The 18,950-nt window shown below is 37.7% G+C and overlaps 1 protein-coding gene across 3 annotated transcripts in view; it reads left to right on the top strand.

The window, feature by feature from the left end:
- The window catches only part of NAPEPLD (N-acyl phosphatidylethanolamine phospholipase D), a 72,455-nt gene that overhangs the window by 48,879 nt on the left and 4,626 nt on the right, over positions 1-18,950 (top strand). For all 3 annotated transcript variants that reach the window (XM_028525416.2, XM_028525417.2, XM_036010721.1), the window contains exons 3-4: positions 9,052-9,698; positions 13,761-13,875. In XM_028525416.2, coding sequence (XP_028381217.1) covers positions 9,052-9,698; positions 13,761-13,875 — 762 coding nt within the window. The remainder of the gene's footprint in view (positions 1-9,051; positions 9,699-13,760; positions 13,876-18,950) is intronic.

Genomic DNA, 18,950 nt, shown 5'->3' with positions numbered 1-18,950 from the left:
TTTATGAATTTTGAGTTTATTCTGTTATATGGTATAAGTTAGTGGTCTAGTTTCATTTTTTTGCATGTACCATTCCAGTTCTCTCAACACTATTTGTTGAAGAGGCTATTTTTACTCCATTTTTATGCTTCTGCTCCCTTTGTTGAATATCAGTTGGCCACAGAGACCTGGGTTTATTTCTGGACTTTCTATTCTGTTCCATTGATCTATGTGTCTATTCTTATGCCAGTATCAGATTGTTTTGATTACAGTGGCCTTGTAATAGAGTTTGATACTAGGTATTGTGATTCCTTCTACTTTGTTCTTCTATCTCGAGACTACTAGGCTATTTGGGTTCTTTTTTGGTTCTGTATAAATTTTTGAAATATTTGTTCTAAATCTGTGATATATGTCTTTAGTATTTTAGTACAGATTGCGTTGAATCTGTAGATTGCTTTGGGTAGTATGGACATTTTAATGTTGGTAATTCTTCCATTCCATGAGCATAGTATTGTCTTCCATTTATTTATATCTTGCTTAATTTCTTTCTTCAGTGTTCTCTAGTTTTCCAAGTTCAGGTCTTTTATCTCCTTGGTTAAGTTTATTCTGAGGTACTTTATTATTTTCCAAATATTTTATGAAGGACATTTTTCTCTTCTAATCAAAGATGAATTAAAAATATTAAGCAATTTTGATGGATGTTATACCATTAATACAGATAGTATATCAAAAATATAAAACATTATTATAAAGAACTCATATGACTCAAAACCAGGAAGACAACCCAATTAAAAAATGGGCAAAGATCCTGAACAGACAGTTCCCTAAGGAGGACATACAGAGGACCAATAGACATATGAAAAAATGCTCAACATCTCTAATAACCATCAGAGAAATGCAAATTAAAATGGCAATGAGATATTACCTCATACCTGTCAGAGCATCTATCATTTTTAAATTAACAAAACAATAAGTGCTGGCAAGGATGTGCAGAAAAGGGGGACCCTTATGCACTGTTGGTAGGAATGCAGACTGGTGCAGCCACTGTGGAAAACAGTTTGGAATTTCCTAAAAAAATTAAAAATGTAACTGCCTTTTTACCCAACAATACCACTGCTGGGCATATACCCTAAGAATCCTGAAACACCAATTCAAAAGAACCTATGCACTTTTATGTGCATAGCAATGCTATTTACAATAGCCAAGTGGTGGAAACAGCTCAAGTGCCCATTAGTAGGTGAATGAATCAAAAAACTGTGGTTCATGCACAGTGGAATACTGCATAGCAGAAAGGATGAAATCCTACCTTGTGTGACAGCATGGATAGAACTGGAGACTATTATGCTAAGGTGAAATAACCAGTCTGGGAAAGACAAATACCATATGACCTCAGTGATAACTGGAATCTAATGAGCAAAATAAACTAACAGGGAAAATAGAACCAGAGACATGGAAACATGGAACAGACTGATAGCTGCCGGGGTGGGGCAGGGAGCGTCAGAGGGAGGGGGATATTGGTGGAAGGAGGGGGAAGGGACTAGTCAAAGCACATGTATGAATGACTCATTGGACAATGGAGAGGGGATTGACAGTAGGCTCTAGAGGGGTTGGCTGGTTAGAGGAGGGCAAAAGAGGAAAATGGGACAACTGTAATAGAATAAACAATAAAAATAAAAAACAGCATCTTAATTCAATTGGAAGTAAGAGATCAATCTCTTTTCATGTTGTTGAAATAAATAGGGAAAGGAAAATTTTTTTAATTTTTTTTTAAGATTTTTATCTATTTATTTTTACAGAGGGAAAGGAGGGAGATAGAGAAAAAGAAACATCAATGTGTGATTGCTGGGGGTCATGACCTGCAACCCAGGCATGTACCCTGACTGGGAATCGAACCTGCAACACTTTGGTTCACAATCCACTGAACTATGCCAGCCAGGGCTGAAAAAGAAAAATTTTTAATTTAAATTTCAGTTGTGAAGTGTAGATATTAAAGTTTCCAGTGTTGTGGCCGAGGTGGCCAAGTGGTTAAGGCAGTGGACCACTAAAATTTCATAAGACAGTAAAAGTATACTTTCAGTTGGGGAAAAAAAGGATTAACTCAAGTCTTTTTAAAAGTGATTTTTTTAGAAACCATGATTTTAACAGATTTGCATCAAATTTTTGTCTTCTGTCTCATTCAGGCAAACAAACTCATACTCTTACTATTACCAGGAATATGGATTTCATTGATTTAAATAATATCATTTATGCCATGGAAAGAGTTATGGTTTAATGAAAAGAGAGTGTCTTTAGAGTCAGGAAGACCTTGATTTCACTCCTAATGGGACACTTATTTGATGTTTGACCTTGGTGAAGTTCTTAGTGACTCACCCCGCTTTGGCTTGGTCTTGTTATCTTTAAAATGCCAGTAACATGCTTCACAGGGTTAGATGACATAATGCACCTAAAGCACCTGGCAAAGATTAGTGGTTGAATGAATGTTAGGATTTTCCCCTTTCCCCAAGATAAGTAAAATATTAACAAATGCATTTTATTAATATTTTAGAATATTTTTCTGGGCCTAGAAATTTTCTCATTTGCAGCTTTAAAAAAGGAAGACCAGCCAAGAAAGATATAGATCAGTCAAGAAAATGCCAAGTGAGTGCTTGGTTTCTTCAAATAAATATAAATTTCCCAACCCCCATCCTGTACTTTTTCAAACTCTGATGATCAAGTAAAAAAATTTTTTTCTTTTGGAATCTCAATAGTAGACTATTGAGTTTTATGGGGTAGTAGCTAGAGGTCAAATTCTTTAAAATAAGCTGCTCTTTTGTGATGGGCTTAGTATGAAAAAGGAACATGAGAAAAGTGTGATTGTTTAATTCAGATGTCAGTATTTGCCTTTTTTCAACAACAGCTTTGTTGAGATATAATTCATCTACTATAGAAGTATGCAGTTCGGTGTTTTTTAGGATGCTTAGAGTTGTGCAACCATTGCCACAATCTAATATATTTTCATCACGCTAAAAAGAAACCCATGTCTTTAGTCATCACCATCCAATTCTCCTGCTCTTCTCCAGCCCCTGAAGTTGCTAGTCTATTTTCTGTCTCTACGATTTTGCCTATTCCTGATATTTTGTAAAAATAGGATCATACAATATATGGTCCTTTGTGACTGTGTTCTTTCAGCATTTTATCTGTTAGTACTTTGTTTGGAGAACAAGTTGGGGCTGCCAGAGGTACTCTATTAAAGGTTTTGTTTCCTCTATTAGAGGTACTCTATTAAAGGTTTTGTTTCCTCTCCACAGTCCACATATAATACCAGATACTGAACTTCAAATGGCTTTTATTTATTTTTTAAAAGACTTTATTTATTTTGCCCTGGGTGGCGTAACTCAGTGGATTGAACGCGGGCTGCGAACCAAAGTGTTGCAGGTTCGGTTCCCAGTCAGAGCACATACCTGGGTTGCAGGCCACGGCCCCCAACAACTGCACATTGATGTTTCTCTCTCTCTCTTTCTCTCTCCCTTCCCTCTCTAAAGAATAAATAAAATCTTAAAAAAAAAAGATTTTATTTTTTGAGAGACGGGAAGGGAGGGAGAAAGAGAGGGAGTAAAACATCAATAGGCTGCCTCTTATAAGTGCCCCAACCTGTATGAACCCGCAATCCAGGCAGGTGCCCTGACCAAAAATTGCATCAGGAGGATACCCAACTTTGCAGGAGGATACCCAACTCACTGGGCCACACGCATCAGGGCAAACATTTTTTATAGTTTTATTAACATAATACTAGCTCCACATATTCAAAAAGTACAATTTGATGAGTTTTGACATAAGTATATACCCATGAAATGATCACCACAATCAAGATAATGAACATATCCATCATCTTCAGAAATTCATTGTGTCCTATTCTCCCTGATTTGACCCCCAGGTTGTTACTTAAAAAACAAAAATGTATTAAATGAGATAATATTTCAGAGTAGTATAATGACGAGAAACAGTATGTGTGGAAGCTAGCGGCTGGGTTACCTTGTGTGAATGTTGTGACTTCTCTAATTTTTTGTTTTCTCACCTGTAAAGTGGACATAGTTAATATACCTACCTCCAGTATTGTAGTTGGTATTAAACTAAAATTTTTTTTTGTTTTCTTTTTTTAAAACTGGTCTGAAGCAGCTTTCTTTTTTTATTGATTGAGAGAGAGAGAAATATCAATGTTCCAACCAGGGATTAAATCTGCAGCCTTGGCATATTGGGACAATGCTCTAACTGAGCTGTCTGGCCAGGGCTAAACTAAAAATTTTTTACGAAGCAGTTAGTATATTTTATAGCATGTAAGCAGTCTGTAAATGATAGCTACTGTTAATGTAATTTTATTTTATGTTACACTAAAGTGCCTGATATACAGGGTGGGGCAAAAGTACATTTACAGTTGTTTGTATGGAAAATAGTACAATCATAAATAATAATAAAAGAATAAACTCTGTGTTTTGTATACTTACAACTATAAACCTACTTACCCTGTTTTAGATAATTCATCATCATTATTAGGTGCCTTATATGAAGCCTAATATATGGCAGGTACTCAGTTTATACTCATTGACTCTTTCCTCCTTATTCTTTTTAAGTATACCATATGGCACTTATTATTGTTCACTAACCCTGATTACTAACTTTGATAATTGATTTGAAAAATTTACATTCATTCATTCATTCACTCACTCATTCATCTAACTAATTTTATTAAGCACATATATATCATCATTGAACTGGCACTGTGAGTGATTCTGAGTTGAATAAGACACAAAATACATCCTTTTTACATTTAACCAGGGTATGGGATAGAATTTTCATAGTTGATGCATGAGCAAAGTGGCATGGAAGTTGAGAGGTAGGGGTGATTGCTTCCAGCAGTGAACACACAGGGATGGTCTTATGAAGAGTGTGCATTTGGTTAAGGACTCACAGGGATGAGTAATGGGATCACTATTGTGCAGGATTCTCAAGCTCAGTCTGGGAAGAGAGAGCAGTTCCAGTGTAGGTGGGGTACAAAGCACTTGCAGAGGTGAGTGAAACAGCTGGAAAGGGGTTTGGGGCAGTCCAGGCAGGCTTACTGGTGGGCTGAGGTGAGATGTGTTTTCTCAAGCAGGAGAGTCATACCATAAGCAGACTACTTTTGAGGTGGCTCTTGTGAATGGATTGAGTTGAGAAGAAGACAGTTGCAAATCAGGAGGACTTTAAAGTGTCTAGAGGTTACTTAGGATCTTAAGTAGGTTAGTAACTCTCAAAAAGAAAACAGGGAAAATGGAAGATCCGTGGATTTGGTGCTTGATTGGTTGTTGCAGAGTTGGGTTTTCTTCTCTTTTTGGAATGGTTGGAGGGTGCTTACAGTGTTAGCCACTTGTAATTCAGTCCCCACAGCAGTGAAGTTTAGATATAATTGTTACACCCATGTTCAGATGAGGAAACTAAGACTTAGGATGGCTAAGAGAAATGTTTGTCGTCCTCCACTTCTGCTACTTCTCCTGTCCAGGCCCTTTTCCCACTCAGACCATCTGGTGACTTCTCTAGTTCCCTTTACCTGCATTCCCCCACCTGTCCTCTCTTGTCTCTGCTCATTGCTGTCTCCTTTGTTCAGGTCTTAGTCTCAACGCAGTTATTGTGACACACTCAAAGGTTATCATTTTCACTCTGACAGTGTTTTCTCTTAACAGAAATTGGGCCATGTCTTTTTGTATTTTTTAAAAGTCTTTCTCATTGTTTCTGGGTAAAGTATGGCATTCAGGGCTCTTTTTTTTTAAAATATATTTCTTGATTATGCTATTACAGTTGTCCCATTTCCCCCCTTCTCTCCCCTCCCCCCTGCACCCCCCTCCCACCCACATTTCCCCCCTTTAGTTCATGTCCATGTGTCATACTTGTGAGTTCTTTAGTTTCTACATTTCCCGTACTATTCTTGCCCTCCCCCGATCTATTTTCAACCTACATTCTCTGCTACTTATTCTCTATACCTTTTCCCCCTCTCTCCTCCTCCCACCCCCCTGCTGCTAACCCTCCATGTGCCCTCCATTTCTGTGGTTCTGTTCCTGTTCTAATTGTTTACTTAGTTTCTATTGGTTTTGCTTTAGGTGTGGTTGTTAATATTTGTGAGTTTGCTGTCCTTTTACTATACATGTCTTTTCTTTATCTTCTTTTCTTAGATAAGTCCCTTTAGCATTTCATAAAATAAGGGCTTGGTGATGATGAACTCCTTTAACTTGACCTTATCTGAGAAGCACTTTATCTGCCCTTCCATTCTAAATGAGAGCTTTGCTGGATAGAGCAATCTGGGATGTAGGTCCTTGCCTTTCATGACTTGGAATATTTCTTTCCAGCCCCTTCTTGCCTGTAAGGTCTCTTTTGAGAAATCAGCTGAGAGTCTGATGGGAACTCCTTTGTAGGTTACTGTCCCCTTATCTCTTGCTGCTTCTAGGATTCTCTCCTTCGTTTTTACCTTGGCTAATGTAATTATGATGTGCCTTGGTGTGTTTTTTCTTGGGTCCAACTTCTTTGGGGCTCTCTGAGCTTCTTGGATTTCTTGGAAGACTGTTCCCTTTGCCAGATTGGGGAAGTTCTCCTTTATTATTTGTTCAAATACGTGCTCGATCTGTTGCTTTTCCCCTTCCGATTCTGGTACCCCTATAATTCGGATATTGGAACGTTTAAAGGTGTCTTGGATGCTCTTAATCTTTTCCTCAATTTTTTGAATTCTTATTTCATCCTGCTTTCCTGCTTGGTTGATTCTATCTTCCTTCTGGTCCACTGTATTGTTTTGAGACTCATATTCCTTCCTTTCACTATTGGCTCTCCTCCGCGTGTCTTCCTGCATCTCTTTTATGGTAATCTGCATTCTTTCATCTAAATTTCGTCCAAAATCCACCAGTTCCATGAGCTTTCTGATCACCAGTGTTTTGAACTGTGCATCTGATACATTGGCTAATTCTTGGTCGCTCAAAAGGATGAGTCCTGGGGGACTGATCTGCTCTGTTGAAAACATATTTTTTTTTCCCGTCTCTCCTTTTTTTTTTTTTTTCGGTCTGGTTGCTCTTGTTACGGTGGGGGGCGGAGCTTTAGGTGCTCACCGGGGCTGGGCACCCCAGTCGCTAGATTGTGACGTTCTATGTGGGGGTGGGGCGGGAGCGGGGCGGGAGAAAACAATGGCGGTAGTTCCGTTCTCCTGGACTCAGACCCTTCTCTGGGCTTCTGGGCCATGAGTTCTGCCCTGGTCCACAATCGCTACCCCCCTGGGTCTGCCAGCCGCAGCTTGCGTACTCAGGGATCACCGCTGCCTTGTTGCGCCCCCGGATGGCTTTTGCGCCGATTTCGCACCAAACCTTCCCCGGACCTCCGCGTGCTGCCGACCCAAGCCAGCCCCGCGCCCGCCTGACTTGTCTTCTCCTACCAGTCCGGATGTATGGGTCTACTTCAACTTCTTGGCTGCCCGACTTCCATTAAGATAAATCCTCTGCCGGATCTGGGTGTTATTCTGATAGTAAATTATTGTTGTAAATTATTGTTTTTCTAATCTTGGTTGTACGAGGAGGTACGGTACGTCCACCTATTCCTCCATCTTGCTGGAAGTCAGGCATTCAGGGCTCTTAATGTATTCTGATCCTTTATAGATTTAGTTTGTCCCTTCCCCCCAAAATGCCAGTTCCATTTGGCTCTATTCCTTTGCTTGGTCACTTTCTCTACCTGACATGCCCTTCTTCCTTTTTTTCTGCATCATGAACTTCTCATCATTCTTCAGGAACTCACAAGAGTCACTGTGTCTATAAAGCCTTTAGCAAGAGGCCTCTTCCTTCCTTCCCATTAGGCTATAGCATGGCTTTTATTTAGCTTAGTTATCCACTACCAAACCCTTTTCAGAATTGATTAGCAGCAACTTATAAAAATACACATAGCAGTAAAAAACAGATGAACATATAAGAGCAAATAGATTATAGGGGATAGAAAAATAAAGTCAAGAATAAAGTTAGTATAGAAATATGTTCGATCATGGCCTGCATATTGCTGAAGCTGCAGCTTTAGCTTTTACTCTGAATGTCCTTGTCAAAGTGAAAGGGGAAGCACATACTGAAGAGTTTGTCCAGGGACAACCCAATGCATGACTCCAGTTGCTCTGGAGAAGAGCTTTTCCTGTTACTTAGAATTAAGAGGCATGTTTTTGGGGTGAGTGGGAAGGTTGAGGTGAAGGTGGTACCTAGCCAGGTTTCATGAGGCCGTTTCATCAGAGACCTCAATGCAGCTCTACAGCAAGATACCAAAGCACAATTCATAAAATCAGTTTTACGACATTGAGCACTGTCACCCCAAAACACAGCTGCTTCTTGGTCTAGCTTAATCCAAGGAAAAAATATAGAACAACCAAAGGAATAACATGTCACATTTGTTGTAGTTATTGTTTTACATCTGTTTACCTCCAAAAGTTATCAGCTTTTTCCAGGCAGGGACCATGTTTTGTGCTTTGGCTTGATCATTGATAGAAACCTTACAAGAAAGAATGAGGAGAACCATCTATGATTTTGGTCTTTCCAGGAATCATCACAGTGCTCTGCTTTGGATTCTGTGTGCTCAGAAAGCCAGATTCATACCTGAGATCCTCAATTTTAACAAATGATTGTAAGCTTTCCTTACTGTTTTCAAGGACTGACCTGTGCCTGAAGCAGTTTTCAAGTAAATGCACCAGCCAGCTGAAATGGCAACAGCCAAGTGACTGCAGCTAGGGTAGTCTACTAGTAGTACTTACAGAAGAGAGCCTTGGAAAACATTCAGTATATTCAACAGTGCTCCAAGTTTTATATTTAATTTTCCATTTGTCTATTGCATTTGGGGCTAAGAGGGTCTTATCTTACATTACTATATTATGAATAATGAGGCAGATTCAGAAAGAAGTATGTATTTTCAAGAGAAAAGCAAAAATAGCAAATTCATTGAATGACTTCAGTTCTACCCCAATAGCTCTTCTCTCTAATTTATGTCAAATACCTTCTGTAATGACATAATACCTTTTCATTTTTTCTAATGGTTACTTTTCTTTTTTTATACACATAGGAACTTGATAAAGAACTCCCAGTGCTTAGGCCATATTTCATTGATGACCCTGAAGCAGCTGGAGTGAGTGAAGCTGGCTTAAGAGTCACATGGCTGGGACATGCAACAGTAATGGTGGAAATGGATGAGCTCATATTTCTCACGGACCCCATCTTTAGCTCTCGTGCTTCGCCATTGCAGTACATGGGTCCAAAGCGTTTTCGGCATCCTCCGTGCACTATAAGTGAACTCCCCCAGATAGACGCGGTCCTTATCAGTCACAACCACTATGACCACTTGGACTACAATTCTGTCATTGCTTTGAATGAGCGATTTGGTAATGAGTTGAGGTGGTTTGTGCCATTGGGTCTCCTAGACTGGATGCAAAAATGTGGCTGTGAGAATGTGATCGAGTTGGACTGGTGGAAGGAGAATTGTGTCCCTGGACATGATAAGGTCACCTTTGTCTTTACACCTTCCCAGCACTGGTGTAAAAGGACTCTACTGGATGACAACAAGGTTCTATGGGGCAGTTGGTCTGTGTTGGGCCCTTGGAATCGATTTTTTTTTGCAGGAGACACTGGTTATTGCCCTGCATTTGAAGAGATAGGAAAAAGATTTGGACCGTTTGACCTTGCAGCTATTCCCATTGGAGCATATGAACCAAGGTATGTGGACTTCCAAAGACAACATTCCTACTTCTATTCCATAAAAAGTTAACTGAACGTAAAATAGTCATGATTTTGTGATACTGTAAAATTTGTGATCTTAATGGTGGACTTTGTTATACATTGGGGGTTGGTGGATCAGTTTCAATTATAACTTTTAAATAATCTTAGTTGTATTAATTAATTGTTTAAAATCAGAAATTATATTACCAAGATAAAAGAATTTATATATCTAGTCCATAAGTTCACATTATCATTTTGACTCAAGTTAAACTGGTCAGCCAGTATCAAACCTAACTCTTGTTCCTCATTTCTCCCGGGAGGATTCTCTCTTTCTGTAACTACTTTTGCTCCAGAATTCTTGTGTAGACCAGAAGAAAGCCAGGAATAGAGAATAGGCCTGTAGTCCCTCACGATGGTCTTATTTCAGTCATCACTGATTTTAATCTGGTAATGGCATTGCTGCATTGTAAGAGTTAATTTAAAAAATGTCTTGCCCTGGCTAGGTGTCTCAGTTGGTTGTAGTATTGTCCTGTACACCAAAAGATTTCGGGTTTCATCCCTGGTCAGGGCACCTACCCACATTGTGCATTTGATCCTTGGGCATGTATAGGAGACAGCCAATCAATGTTTCTCACATAGATGTTTGTCTCTCTCTCTCTTTCTAAAATCAATAATGTATCCTCAGGTGAGGATTTTAAATAAATAAATAAATAATAAAGTTTCCTTTTTTTTTTAAAGATTTTATTTATTTTTAGAAAGGGAAGGGAGGGAGAAAGAGAGAGAGAGAGAGACATCAATGTGTGGTTGCTGGGGGTCATGACCTGCAACCCAGGCATGTACCCTGACTGGGAATCGAACCTGCGACACTTTGGTTTGCAGCCTGTGCTCAATCCACTGAGCTATGCCAGCCAGGGCCAAGTTTTATTTTCTGAAGTGCATGCACGGATAGATACATACAGAATTGTTTGTATAATGACATTTTATTTAGGCAATCCTGCAAGCAAATGAATGCTAATATGATTTGAGCAAACCTGATCATTGGTTTCCATCTGGTTTTTTTACTAATTATTTTTAAAGACTTTATTTATTTATTTAGAGAGAAGGAGAGTAGGGAGAAAGAGGGGGAGAGAAACACTGATGTGAAAGAGAAATATCGATCGGTTGCCTCTCCCATGTGCCCTAACTGGGGACCAGGCCCACAAACCAAGCATGTGCCCTGTTTTACTTACTGAATTAACTTTATAGGTTCACTAAACCATTTCTTCACTGCCTTTATTAATGCCTATTTCTCTCATTTATTTTTTTCTAGTTTCTTTAAAGGGCTGGGTATTTTAACCTTATTTTAAAATATTATTCTAAATAATAATTCTTGAATTTTACTTTTCCACTTAATTCTAATTCTGAATTCTAATGGAACCTCTCAAAACATCAATTAAGATATTCATAAATCAGTTTCATGTGGTGTTGATCTTTATTCAGTATATTCTTAATATATTAGAATGTCTCTTTTGTAATCGTACAAGTTAAGTTTTCATATGTAGCAAAATAAAAACTTTTCATATATAGGTGGTGATGTAATGTGTACATTGAACTACACAAATTCACCTTATGCAGTTTCCCCTTTCTGCTTGTATTGCAGCAGTCTTGTTGAGATGGTAAAAGGATGGGGAGGACATTATTTGCCCTAAGAGATTTAAATTGTAGTAGCCTCTATTGTATAATTTCTGCTTAGTATTAACAGTTTTAGAAATAACTCTATAAATTTGAGATGATTATACCAAAAATGACTTTCAATAATAGGAATGTCACCCCTACTTTGAGAATTATTCTGTCCAAGTCAGTTATAAGTCTTTAGTTTAATTTTATACTACAGTAAACATTTTAGTTATTTCAGATACACCTGAAGGTAGAAGGGAGTATGTCTATCCCTTTGATTTGCAGTAAGGGTTTTTTAAAAAGTAAAAAGAAACACCAATAAACTGCATTCTGTGTCAGGAGCTATAGAGAACAGTGTCTCTCTTATCTGCTGCCCAGAACACAGTGGTTCTGTTTCTAGGCCCGCAGGGCTTGGCAACACCTGCCATAAATAACAATCCTGTAGCTGTTACAGATGGAGGAGCTTTTCCATGATGTGTTCTATAAGGTGCAGGAGCACCTGTGCTGAGTCCATATCCATTAGTCTTGACTGCAGCAGTAGTTGGCAGTAGCAGACCTGGGATGGAAACAATACAAAGACAATGTTTTTCTCTTCTGAACTGATGGTCAGGAGCCCTGGCTGGTGTGGCTCAGTGGATTGAGTGCTGGCCTGCGAACTGAAAGGTCGCTGGTTCGAGTCCCAGTCAAGGCACATGCCTGGATTCCAGGCCAGGTCCCCAGTTGGGGGTGTGTGAGAGGCAACCAATTGATGTTTCTCTCTCTCTCTTTCTTTCCCCCTCCCTCCTCATCTCTCTAAACATAAATAAATAAAATCTTAAACAAAACAAAACTATTGGCTGGGAAAGCAAAGGACTTGCTTGTAGATAGTATACTTCCTCTTTGTATGAGAAATAGTATTTCTTTCTCCTGAAAGTGTCCCTGTTCTTTCCAAGGCATTAGGCAGCCTTTCAGTGTTTCTACACTCTAATTAGTCCCCCTCATGAACCGCCTCTTCTAGCCCAACCAAATACCTCACTGTTCAGTTGTATGCTGTTTAAATAAAATCCTTGAATGGTATTGGATATTTTTGTTCCTGATCTTTAAATATTATAGACTAATTTTTGTTGGCTTTTTGCTTTAGCAAGTTTTAAAACAATTTGTTTCAGCATGTTATTCTGGTTCTTTTCAATTAGAGTTTTAGTTTCTGATTCTTTACCCATTGTTTTGATCCATACCAGAAGTGTAAATACCTGCTTTTTAAAGTAACAGTAAGACATATCTTCAGAATACCTGTTTTTGCCATGTACAATAACCACCCACATTTTTGGGCCAGACTTGCAGGGGGAAAAAATCTTTCATTTTAATTTTTTAATTAATGAATCAATTAATTAGTTAATATTTAGAAACAAAACTGATTATCATATTCCAGGGTATTACTTTGCATACAGATATTGCTTTCTAGAGTTACACTTTAACACATAAGCATAAATAAAAGAATTAAAAACATTTATATAGATATGGAATTAGTATTACTCATGTATAACACACACCTTTATTTTTTCCTCAAAAATTTGGGCAAACAAGTGCTCATTATACACAGCAAAATATGGTAAATCATCAGTAAAATCAAAATACACATAACACAAAATCTTACTATTTAAAGGGGAGTTTTGCTTGTGACTTATCTATTGTATAGCAGTTGGTACATGAAATATTTTTGCTTAATTTTTTCTAGAAGAAAAGTAGGTTCAAGAGGGATGGTTTTGCGTACTATGATTTATTCCTGTGCAGAATCTTAAAAGGTTGATTAGATGAAGCAATCATTATAATGGGCTGGCCAAAAAGTCCATTTAGTTTCTTCTGTAAAATAAAAGATACGTTTTTCATTTTCACCAATAACTGTTGATTTGGATATTTTGAGTATGTTGGCTGTCTTCCATTGTTGGCTTCTAGTGGGTAGAGAGTCCAAGGGTGCTCCTACACACCTTCCAATACATCAGACAGCCCCACAAGCAAAGAAGTATTTGGCCAAAATGTCAATAGTACCAAGAAATTTCGTAAACCACTTCTGAGAACTCCGGTCAGTCACAGCACCTTCTCCATACACTGCAGAAATCTTTTTTTGTGCTTCAGTTGCGTTTTTACCTTTATTGAAATAATAAAGCATAATATGCTGAAAATGTCTGTTGTCTTCCATCTTCAATATTAAATGGATGCACAAAAATTAACTAGTATTGATCAGTTTTTTAAAAAATGCATGCTGATATGACAGCTGTCACAATAGAATCTAACAAAATTGTTTTGAATGTAGTTAAAATCAACTAAACACCACTAGAGCCATCGTACGGAAAAAACTAAATCAACTTTTTGACCAACTCAATATATTTAAAAGGTTTGAATTGATAAGTTTCTGTGTTTCATCAGGTGGTTTATGAAATACCAGCATGTAGACCCAGAAGAAGCTGTAAGGATTCACACTGATGTTCGAGCAAAGAAATCTGTGGCCATTCACTGGGGAACTTTTGCCTTAGCAAATGAGGTGAGTTTGTGATAAAAGTAACTGGTTCTGTTTTTGACCTATGATGGATTCAGGCATCACTATATCCAGCAGTGTGTTCAGAGATCAAACTGGAATCAGAACCTGTTTGATTCATAGTCATCCATGAAGTGGTAAATCTTGAATTAGTAAAACAATATAGTGTGAAAAAAACCCCTCATTGCATGCCGTTCTTTTTTTTTTTTTTTTTAAGATTTTATTTATTTATTTTAGAGAAGGAAGTGGGGGGGAGAGAGAGAGATAGACATCAATGTGCGGTCGCTGGGGGTCATGGCCTTCAACCTAGGCATGTACCCTGACTGGGAATCGAACCTGTGACACTTTGGTTCACAGCCCGCGCTCAATCCACTGAGCTACACCAGCCAGGCGAATTTGTTCACAGTTTGACATGAGTTGTATAAACCTTATAATCACAAGTCTGTTCAATTATAAAGTAGATGCAATTTTCAGGGAGGATGTTTTACCTGATTTGTAAGCACTTTAAAATGATTTGCATGTAAGTAATTATACTAGCTGCTTACAGATTAAGGACATCCTTACCTCAGCAACAGTTTGAAATTATACATATAACAGCATCTAATTTATCTTGGAAATGATGAGTGAATTTCCTAGATGATGTATTAAAACAACTCAGTTTTGGGGGAAATGAATTTTAGGCATTACTAAACATGTTAACTTTTCAAATGACCAGGGTCTTTATTTTGACTATCTTCTGTTGCAGTAGGTCATAAAACATATCCCCTTAAAGGACACTTATGGTTGCCTGTCTCTTATTGTCTTGAGGCTGGGAGCTTCTGCTTCCACTACTTAACTCTTATTTATCTCTAATCTGCTATCTTGCTTTATACATAGTTGTTTGTTCCTAGGGCTATGGGGTATTTTTATCTCCCTTGCTTGTACTTTGAGATACAGCTTTCCATCACTCAGAAGGCTTTTTTGCCTTTTCCTATGCCTATTTTCTTTATGGTTAAAACAGCCAAGAATTGACCTATGAAGAAACTCATATTTTAGTATCAAAAACCACACTACAGCTTATTACCAAAATTATAGCTTATCAAATAAATTATTAGTGTAGGGTGATTGTGTAAGTGTATTGTTGGCTAAGACTTGTAGAGCATGGGGGAAAATAATTTAATAAAACAAATTGTTTTTTAGTGGGAAAGAATTTCATTATTTTGAAATCTCAAATTAAAATTTTGCAAGGGTAATTTCTTGATCTAGGCTATCATTTAAAGTTTTAGTTTATTGGTGATATATTACCAATCTCCTATATGCATAAAAAGACTAAAAGTAGTTTCCTATTGGCAATAAGTGATTATCTGTAGGAATTGTGGGTAACCAATGTATACTTAAAACCTAAGTTATTCAACACTCAGTGGAAAGGTATCCCTGACCCTCCTAATATAGCCATAAACCTAGAAGTTAAGGGGGTGGGGCAGAGAAGAAAACCTGTGCATTTTAAGCCACAGAAAACTTGCCTGGTTTTTCTAGTACATCACTAGCTGTTGCTTCTTAGTCTCTGCTAGTTCCTTATCTACACTCCCTTTAAACAGTGAGTACCTTAGGACTCAGTCCATGGACCTCCTCTCTAGCTGGTTACTCCCTTAGGGATTTTATGTGTCATATGGCTTTAAATACCATCTATCCATTGTACCTGTAGCTCAGGTTTTCCCCCTACTATAATCCACATTTATATTTCCAACTGCCTTAACATTGGTACCAAAGCCTAAGTCCAAAACCAAAATTCCCGATTTCCCCTCTAATTTCTCTTACATCCTCAGTAAATGACAAATCCCTTCTAAAACCTTGACTTGCCTTTCATATTGTCCATCCAGTTTTTCCCCACATGCAGTCAGCTCAACCTTCAGATTATAATCAGACTGTGACCACTTCTCACCACCATCATTGCTACCACATTGCCCTACAGTTTGTTCTCAACACTGCAGAGGATGGTGACCTTTATACCTTGAGTCAGATCATGACACTTCTCTGCCAGAACTACCTAGTAGCTTCCCATAATGCTCAAGAATCAAAGCCATAGATCTCACACTTGCGTACAAAGCCTATTAATGATGTTAATTCTTCCAATCCATGAACACAGTATATTCTTCCATTATTTGTATTTTCCTCAGTTTCTATCATCAGTGCCCTATAGTTTTCCAAATACAGATCTTCCTTTACCTCCTTGGTTAAATTTATTCCTAGGTACCTCATTTCTTCTTTTTACAATAGTTCATGGAATTGTTTTCTTAGTTTCTGTTTCTGAAAGTTCATTATTGGTGTATAGAAATGCCGTTGATTCCTGAATATTGATTTTGTACCCTGCTACTCTGCCAAATTCATTTATCAGGGCTAGTAGCTTTTTGGTAGAGTCTATAGGGTTTCTATGTACAATATTATGTCATCTGCAAATAATGAGAGTTTTATTTCCTCCTTTCCAATTTGGATGCCTTTTACTTCTTGTCTCAGCACTGTGGCTAGGTCTTTCAAGTACTATGATTGGTACTATGTTGAGTAAGAGTGGTGAAAGCGGACATCCTTGTTCTTACCCTGATCTTTGAAGGGATGCTTTTAGTTTTGCCCACTGAGTATGAAGTTGGCTGTAGGTTTTTTGTATATGGCCTTTATTGTGTTCAAGTGCATTCCCTCTGTTCCCACTTTGCTGAGAGTTTTTATCACAAATAGTGCTGGATTTTAGCAAATGCTTTTTCTGCATCTATTGATACGATCATGTGGTTTTTACCTTTCATTTTGTTTATGTGATGTGTCACATTTGTTGATTTATGAATGTTATACCAACCTTGCATCCCAGGGACAAATCCCACTTAATCATAGTAAATGATCTTTTTAATATATTGCTGGATCTGGTTTGCTGGTATTTTGTTGAGGATTTTAGCCTCAGTGTTCATCAGCGATATTGGCCTATAGTTTTCTTTCTTTGTTGTGTCTTTACCTGGTTTTGGAATTAGAAAAATACTGGCCTTGTATAAACAGCTTGGGAGCCTTCTCTTGGATTTTTGGGAATAGTTTGAGAAGGATAGGTGTTTTTCTTTGAGTGGTAAAATTCACCTGTGAAACTGTTTGGTTCATGACTTTTGTTTCCTGGGTGTTTTTTTATTATTGCTTCAATTTCATTAGTTGTTGTCAGTCTAGTCAGGTGTTCCGTTTCTTCTTGATTCAGTCTTGGGAGATTGTATTATTCTAGAAATTTATCCATTTTGTCCAGGTTGTCCAACTTCTTGGCATATAGTTGTTCATAGTATTTTTTCACAACCCTTTCTATTTCTGTGGTATCCATTATTTCTCCCTTTTCATTTCTGATCTTATTTGGTTCCCCTTTTTTTCTTGATGAGTCTGGTTAAAGGTTCATTTTGTTTATCTTCTCAAAAAACCAGCTCCTGGATTCATTGAGTTTTTGAATTGTTTTTTTTTTTTTTTGAAGCTCTATGTCATTTATTTCTCTTCTGATCTTGATTATTTCTTTCCTTCTATTCCCTTTGGCTTTTTTTTTTTTCAGTTCTTTTAAGTGTTATAGGGTTAGATTGTTTATTTGAGATCTTTCTGTCTTCTTGAGGTAGGCCTTGGGATGCTATAAATTCCCTCTCAGGACTGTTTTCACTGTATCCCATAGGTTATGGGTTTTTGTATGTTCATTTTCATTTGTTTTTAGATACTTTTTGATTTCTTTCATGATCTCATTGATGATCCATTCATTTTTTAATAACATGCTATTTAGTCTCCATGTATTTGAATGATTTTGAATATTTTTACTGAGGTTGTCTAGTTTCATGCCATTATGATCTGAGAAAATGCTTGATATGATTTCAATTTTCTTGAATTTGACTTCTTTTGTGTCCAACCATGTGGTTTATCTTTGAGAATAATCGATATGTACTTGAAAAGACTGTGCATTCTGATGCTTTTGGAGAAAATGTTCTGTAAATATCAACTAAATCCATTTGATATAGTGTGTCATTTAAGGTCACCATTTCCTTTTTGATTTTTTGTCTGGAAGAGCTGTCCAGTGGTGACAGTGGGGTGTTAAAATCTCCTACAGTGACTATATTGCTGTTGATCTCTTCAAGTCCACCAAGATTTTCTTTATCTTGGGCATCTATAAGGGTTATATCCTCTTTTGTACTATGTAGTGACATTGTCATTTTATGGCCTGTATTTTGAAGTCTATTTTGTCAGATTGCTTCTAAATTGCTGATTCGATCCTGTTTCCTCTAGCCTGCTTTTCATTCCTCGTAGCATATTCTTCATTTCTGATACTGCATTCTTCATTTCCAACAGGTTCTTATTTGAGGTTTCTATGTCCCTTTTCATGTTGATGTAGTTCTTACTAAGTTCCTTGAACATCCTTATAACCATTACTTTGAACTCTGTGTCTGATAAATTGCTTGCCTTGGTTTCAATTAGCTGTTTTTCTGGGGATTCCTCCTTTTCTTTCATTTGAGGTTGTTTCTCTCCCCGTTTTAACTAACTCTTTTTGTTTCTATGAATTAGATAGATTTGGTTTGACTTCCTGTCTTCGTGGGGTGGCAGTATGTGGTAGGAGTCATGTAGGACTCAGTGGTGCAGTCTCCTTATTTCCTGAACTGGATGCTTTAGGAATGCCCTTGTGCAGTTTATGTGGGCTCTCCTGTTGTATTTGGGTCTTGACTGTTGTTGGCCCATACATTGGTGGGTTCTCCTCTGTGGAGAGACTCAACCCCTACCACATCTTGAATGTGCTGACAGAACAAAGCAATACAACACAGAAAACAAAACCCACACAAGCAAAACAAACAAACAAAAAATCCATCCAACAGCAAAATCAACAATAAAAGAGTAAAGAATAACAAAGTTGAAAGAGAAACAGAATATAAGAAAAATAAGAATATGATTAAGACCAAAGAAAAGAAAAATAATTATGAGGATGGAGGGAAGAGAAACACTAAGAGTAAGGAATAGAAAAAAGGTGGCTGTGTCTTAAGTGGGCTTTGTCTTTCTCCAAGGGCATGAAGCCTACAGCCTTTCACTGCTGGATGCTGTGTGGGTGGGTGATCCCAGCA

Source organism: Phyllostomus discolor, chromosome 10 (genome assembly GCF_004126475.2).
Source record: "Phyllostomus discolor isolate MPI-MPIP mPhyDis1 chromosome 10, mPhyDis1.pri.v3, whole genome shotgun sequence".
NCBI lineage: Eukaryota > Metazoa > Chordata > Mammalia > Chiroptera > Phyllostomidae > Phyllostomus > Phyllostomus discolor.
This window is presented reverse-complemented; position numbering and strand designations above follow the sequence as displayed.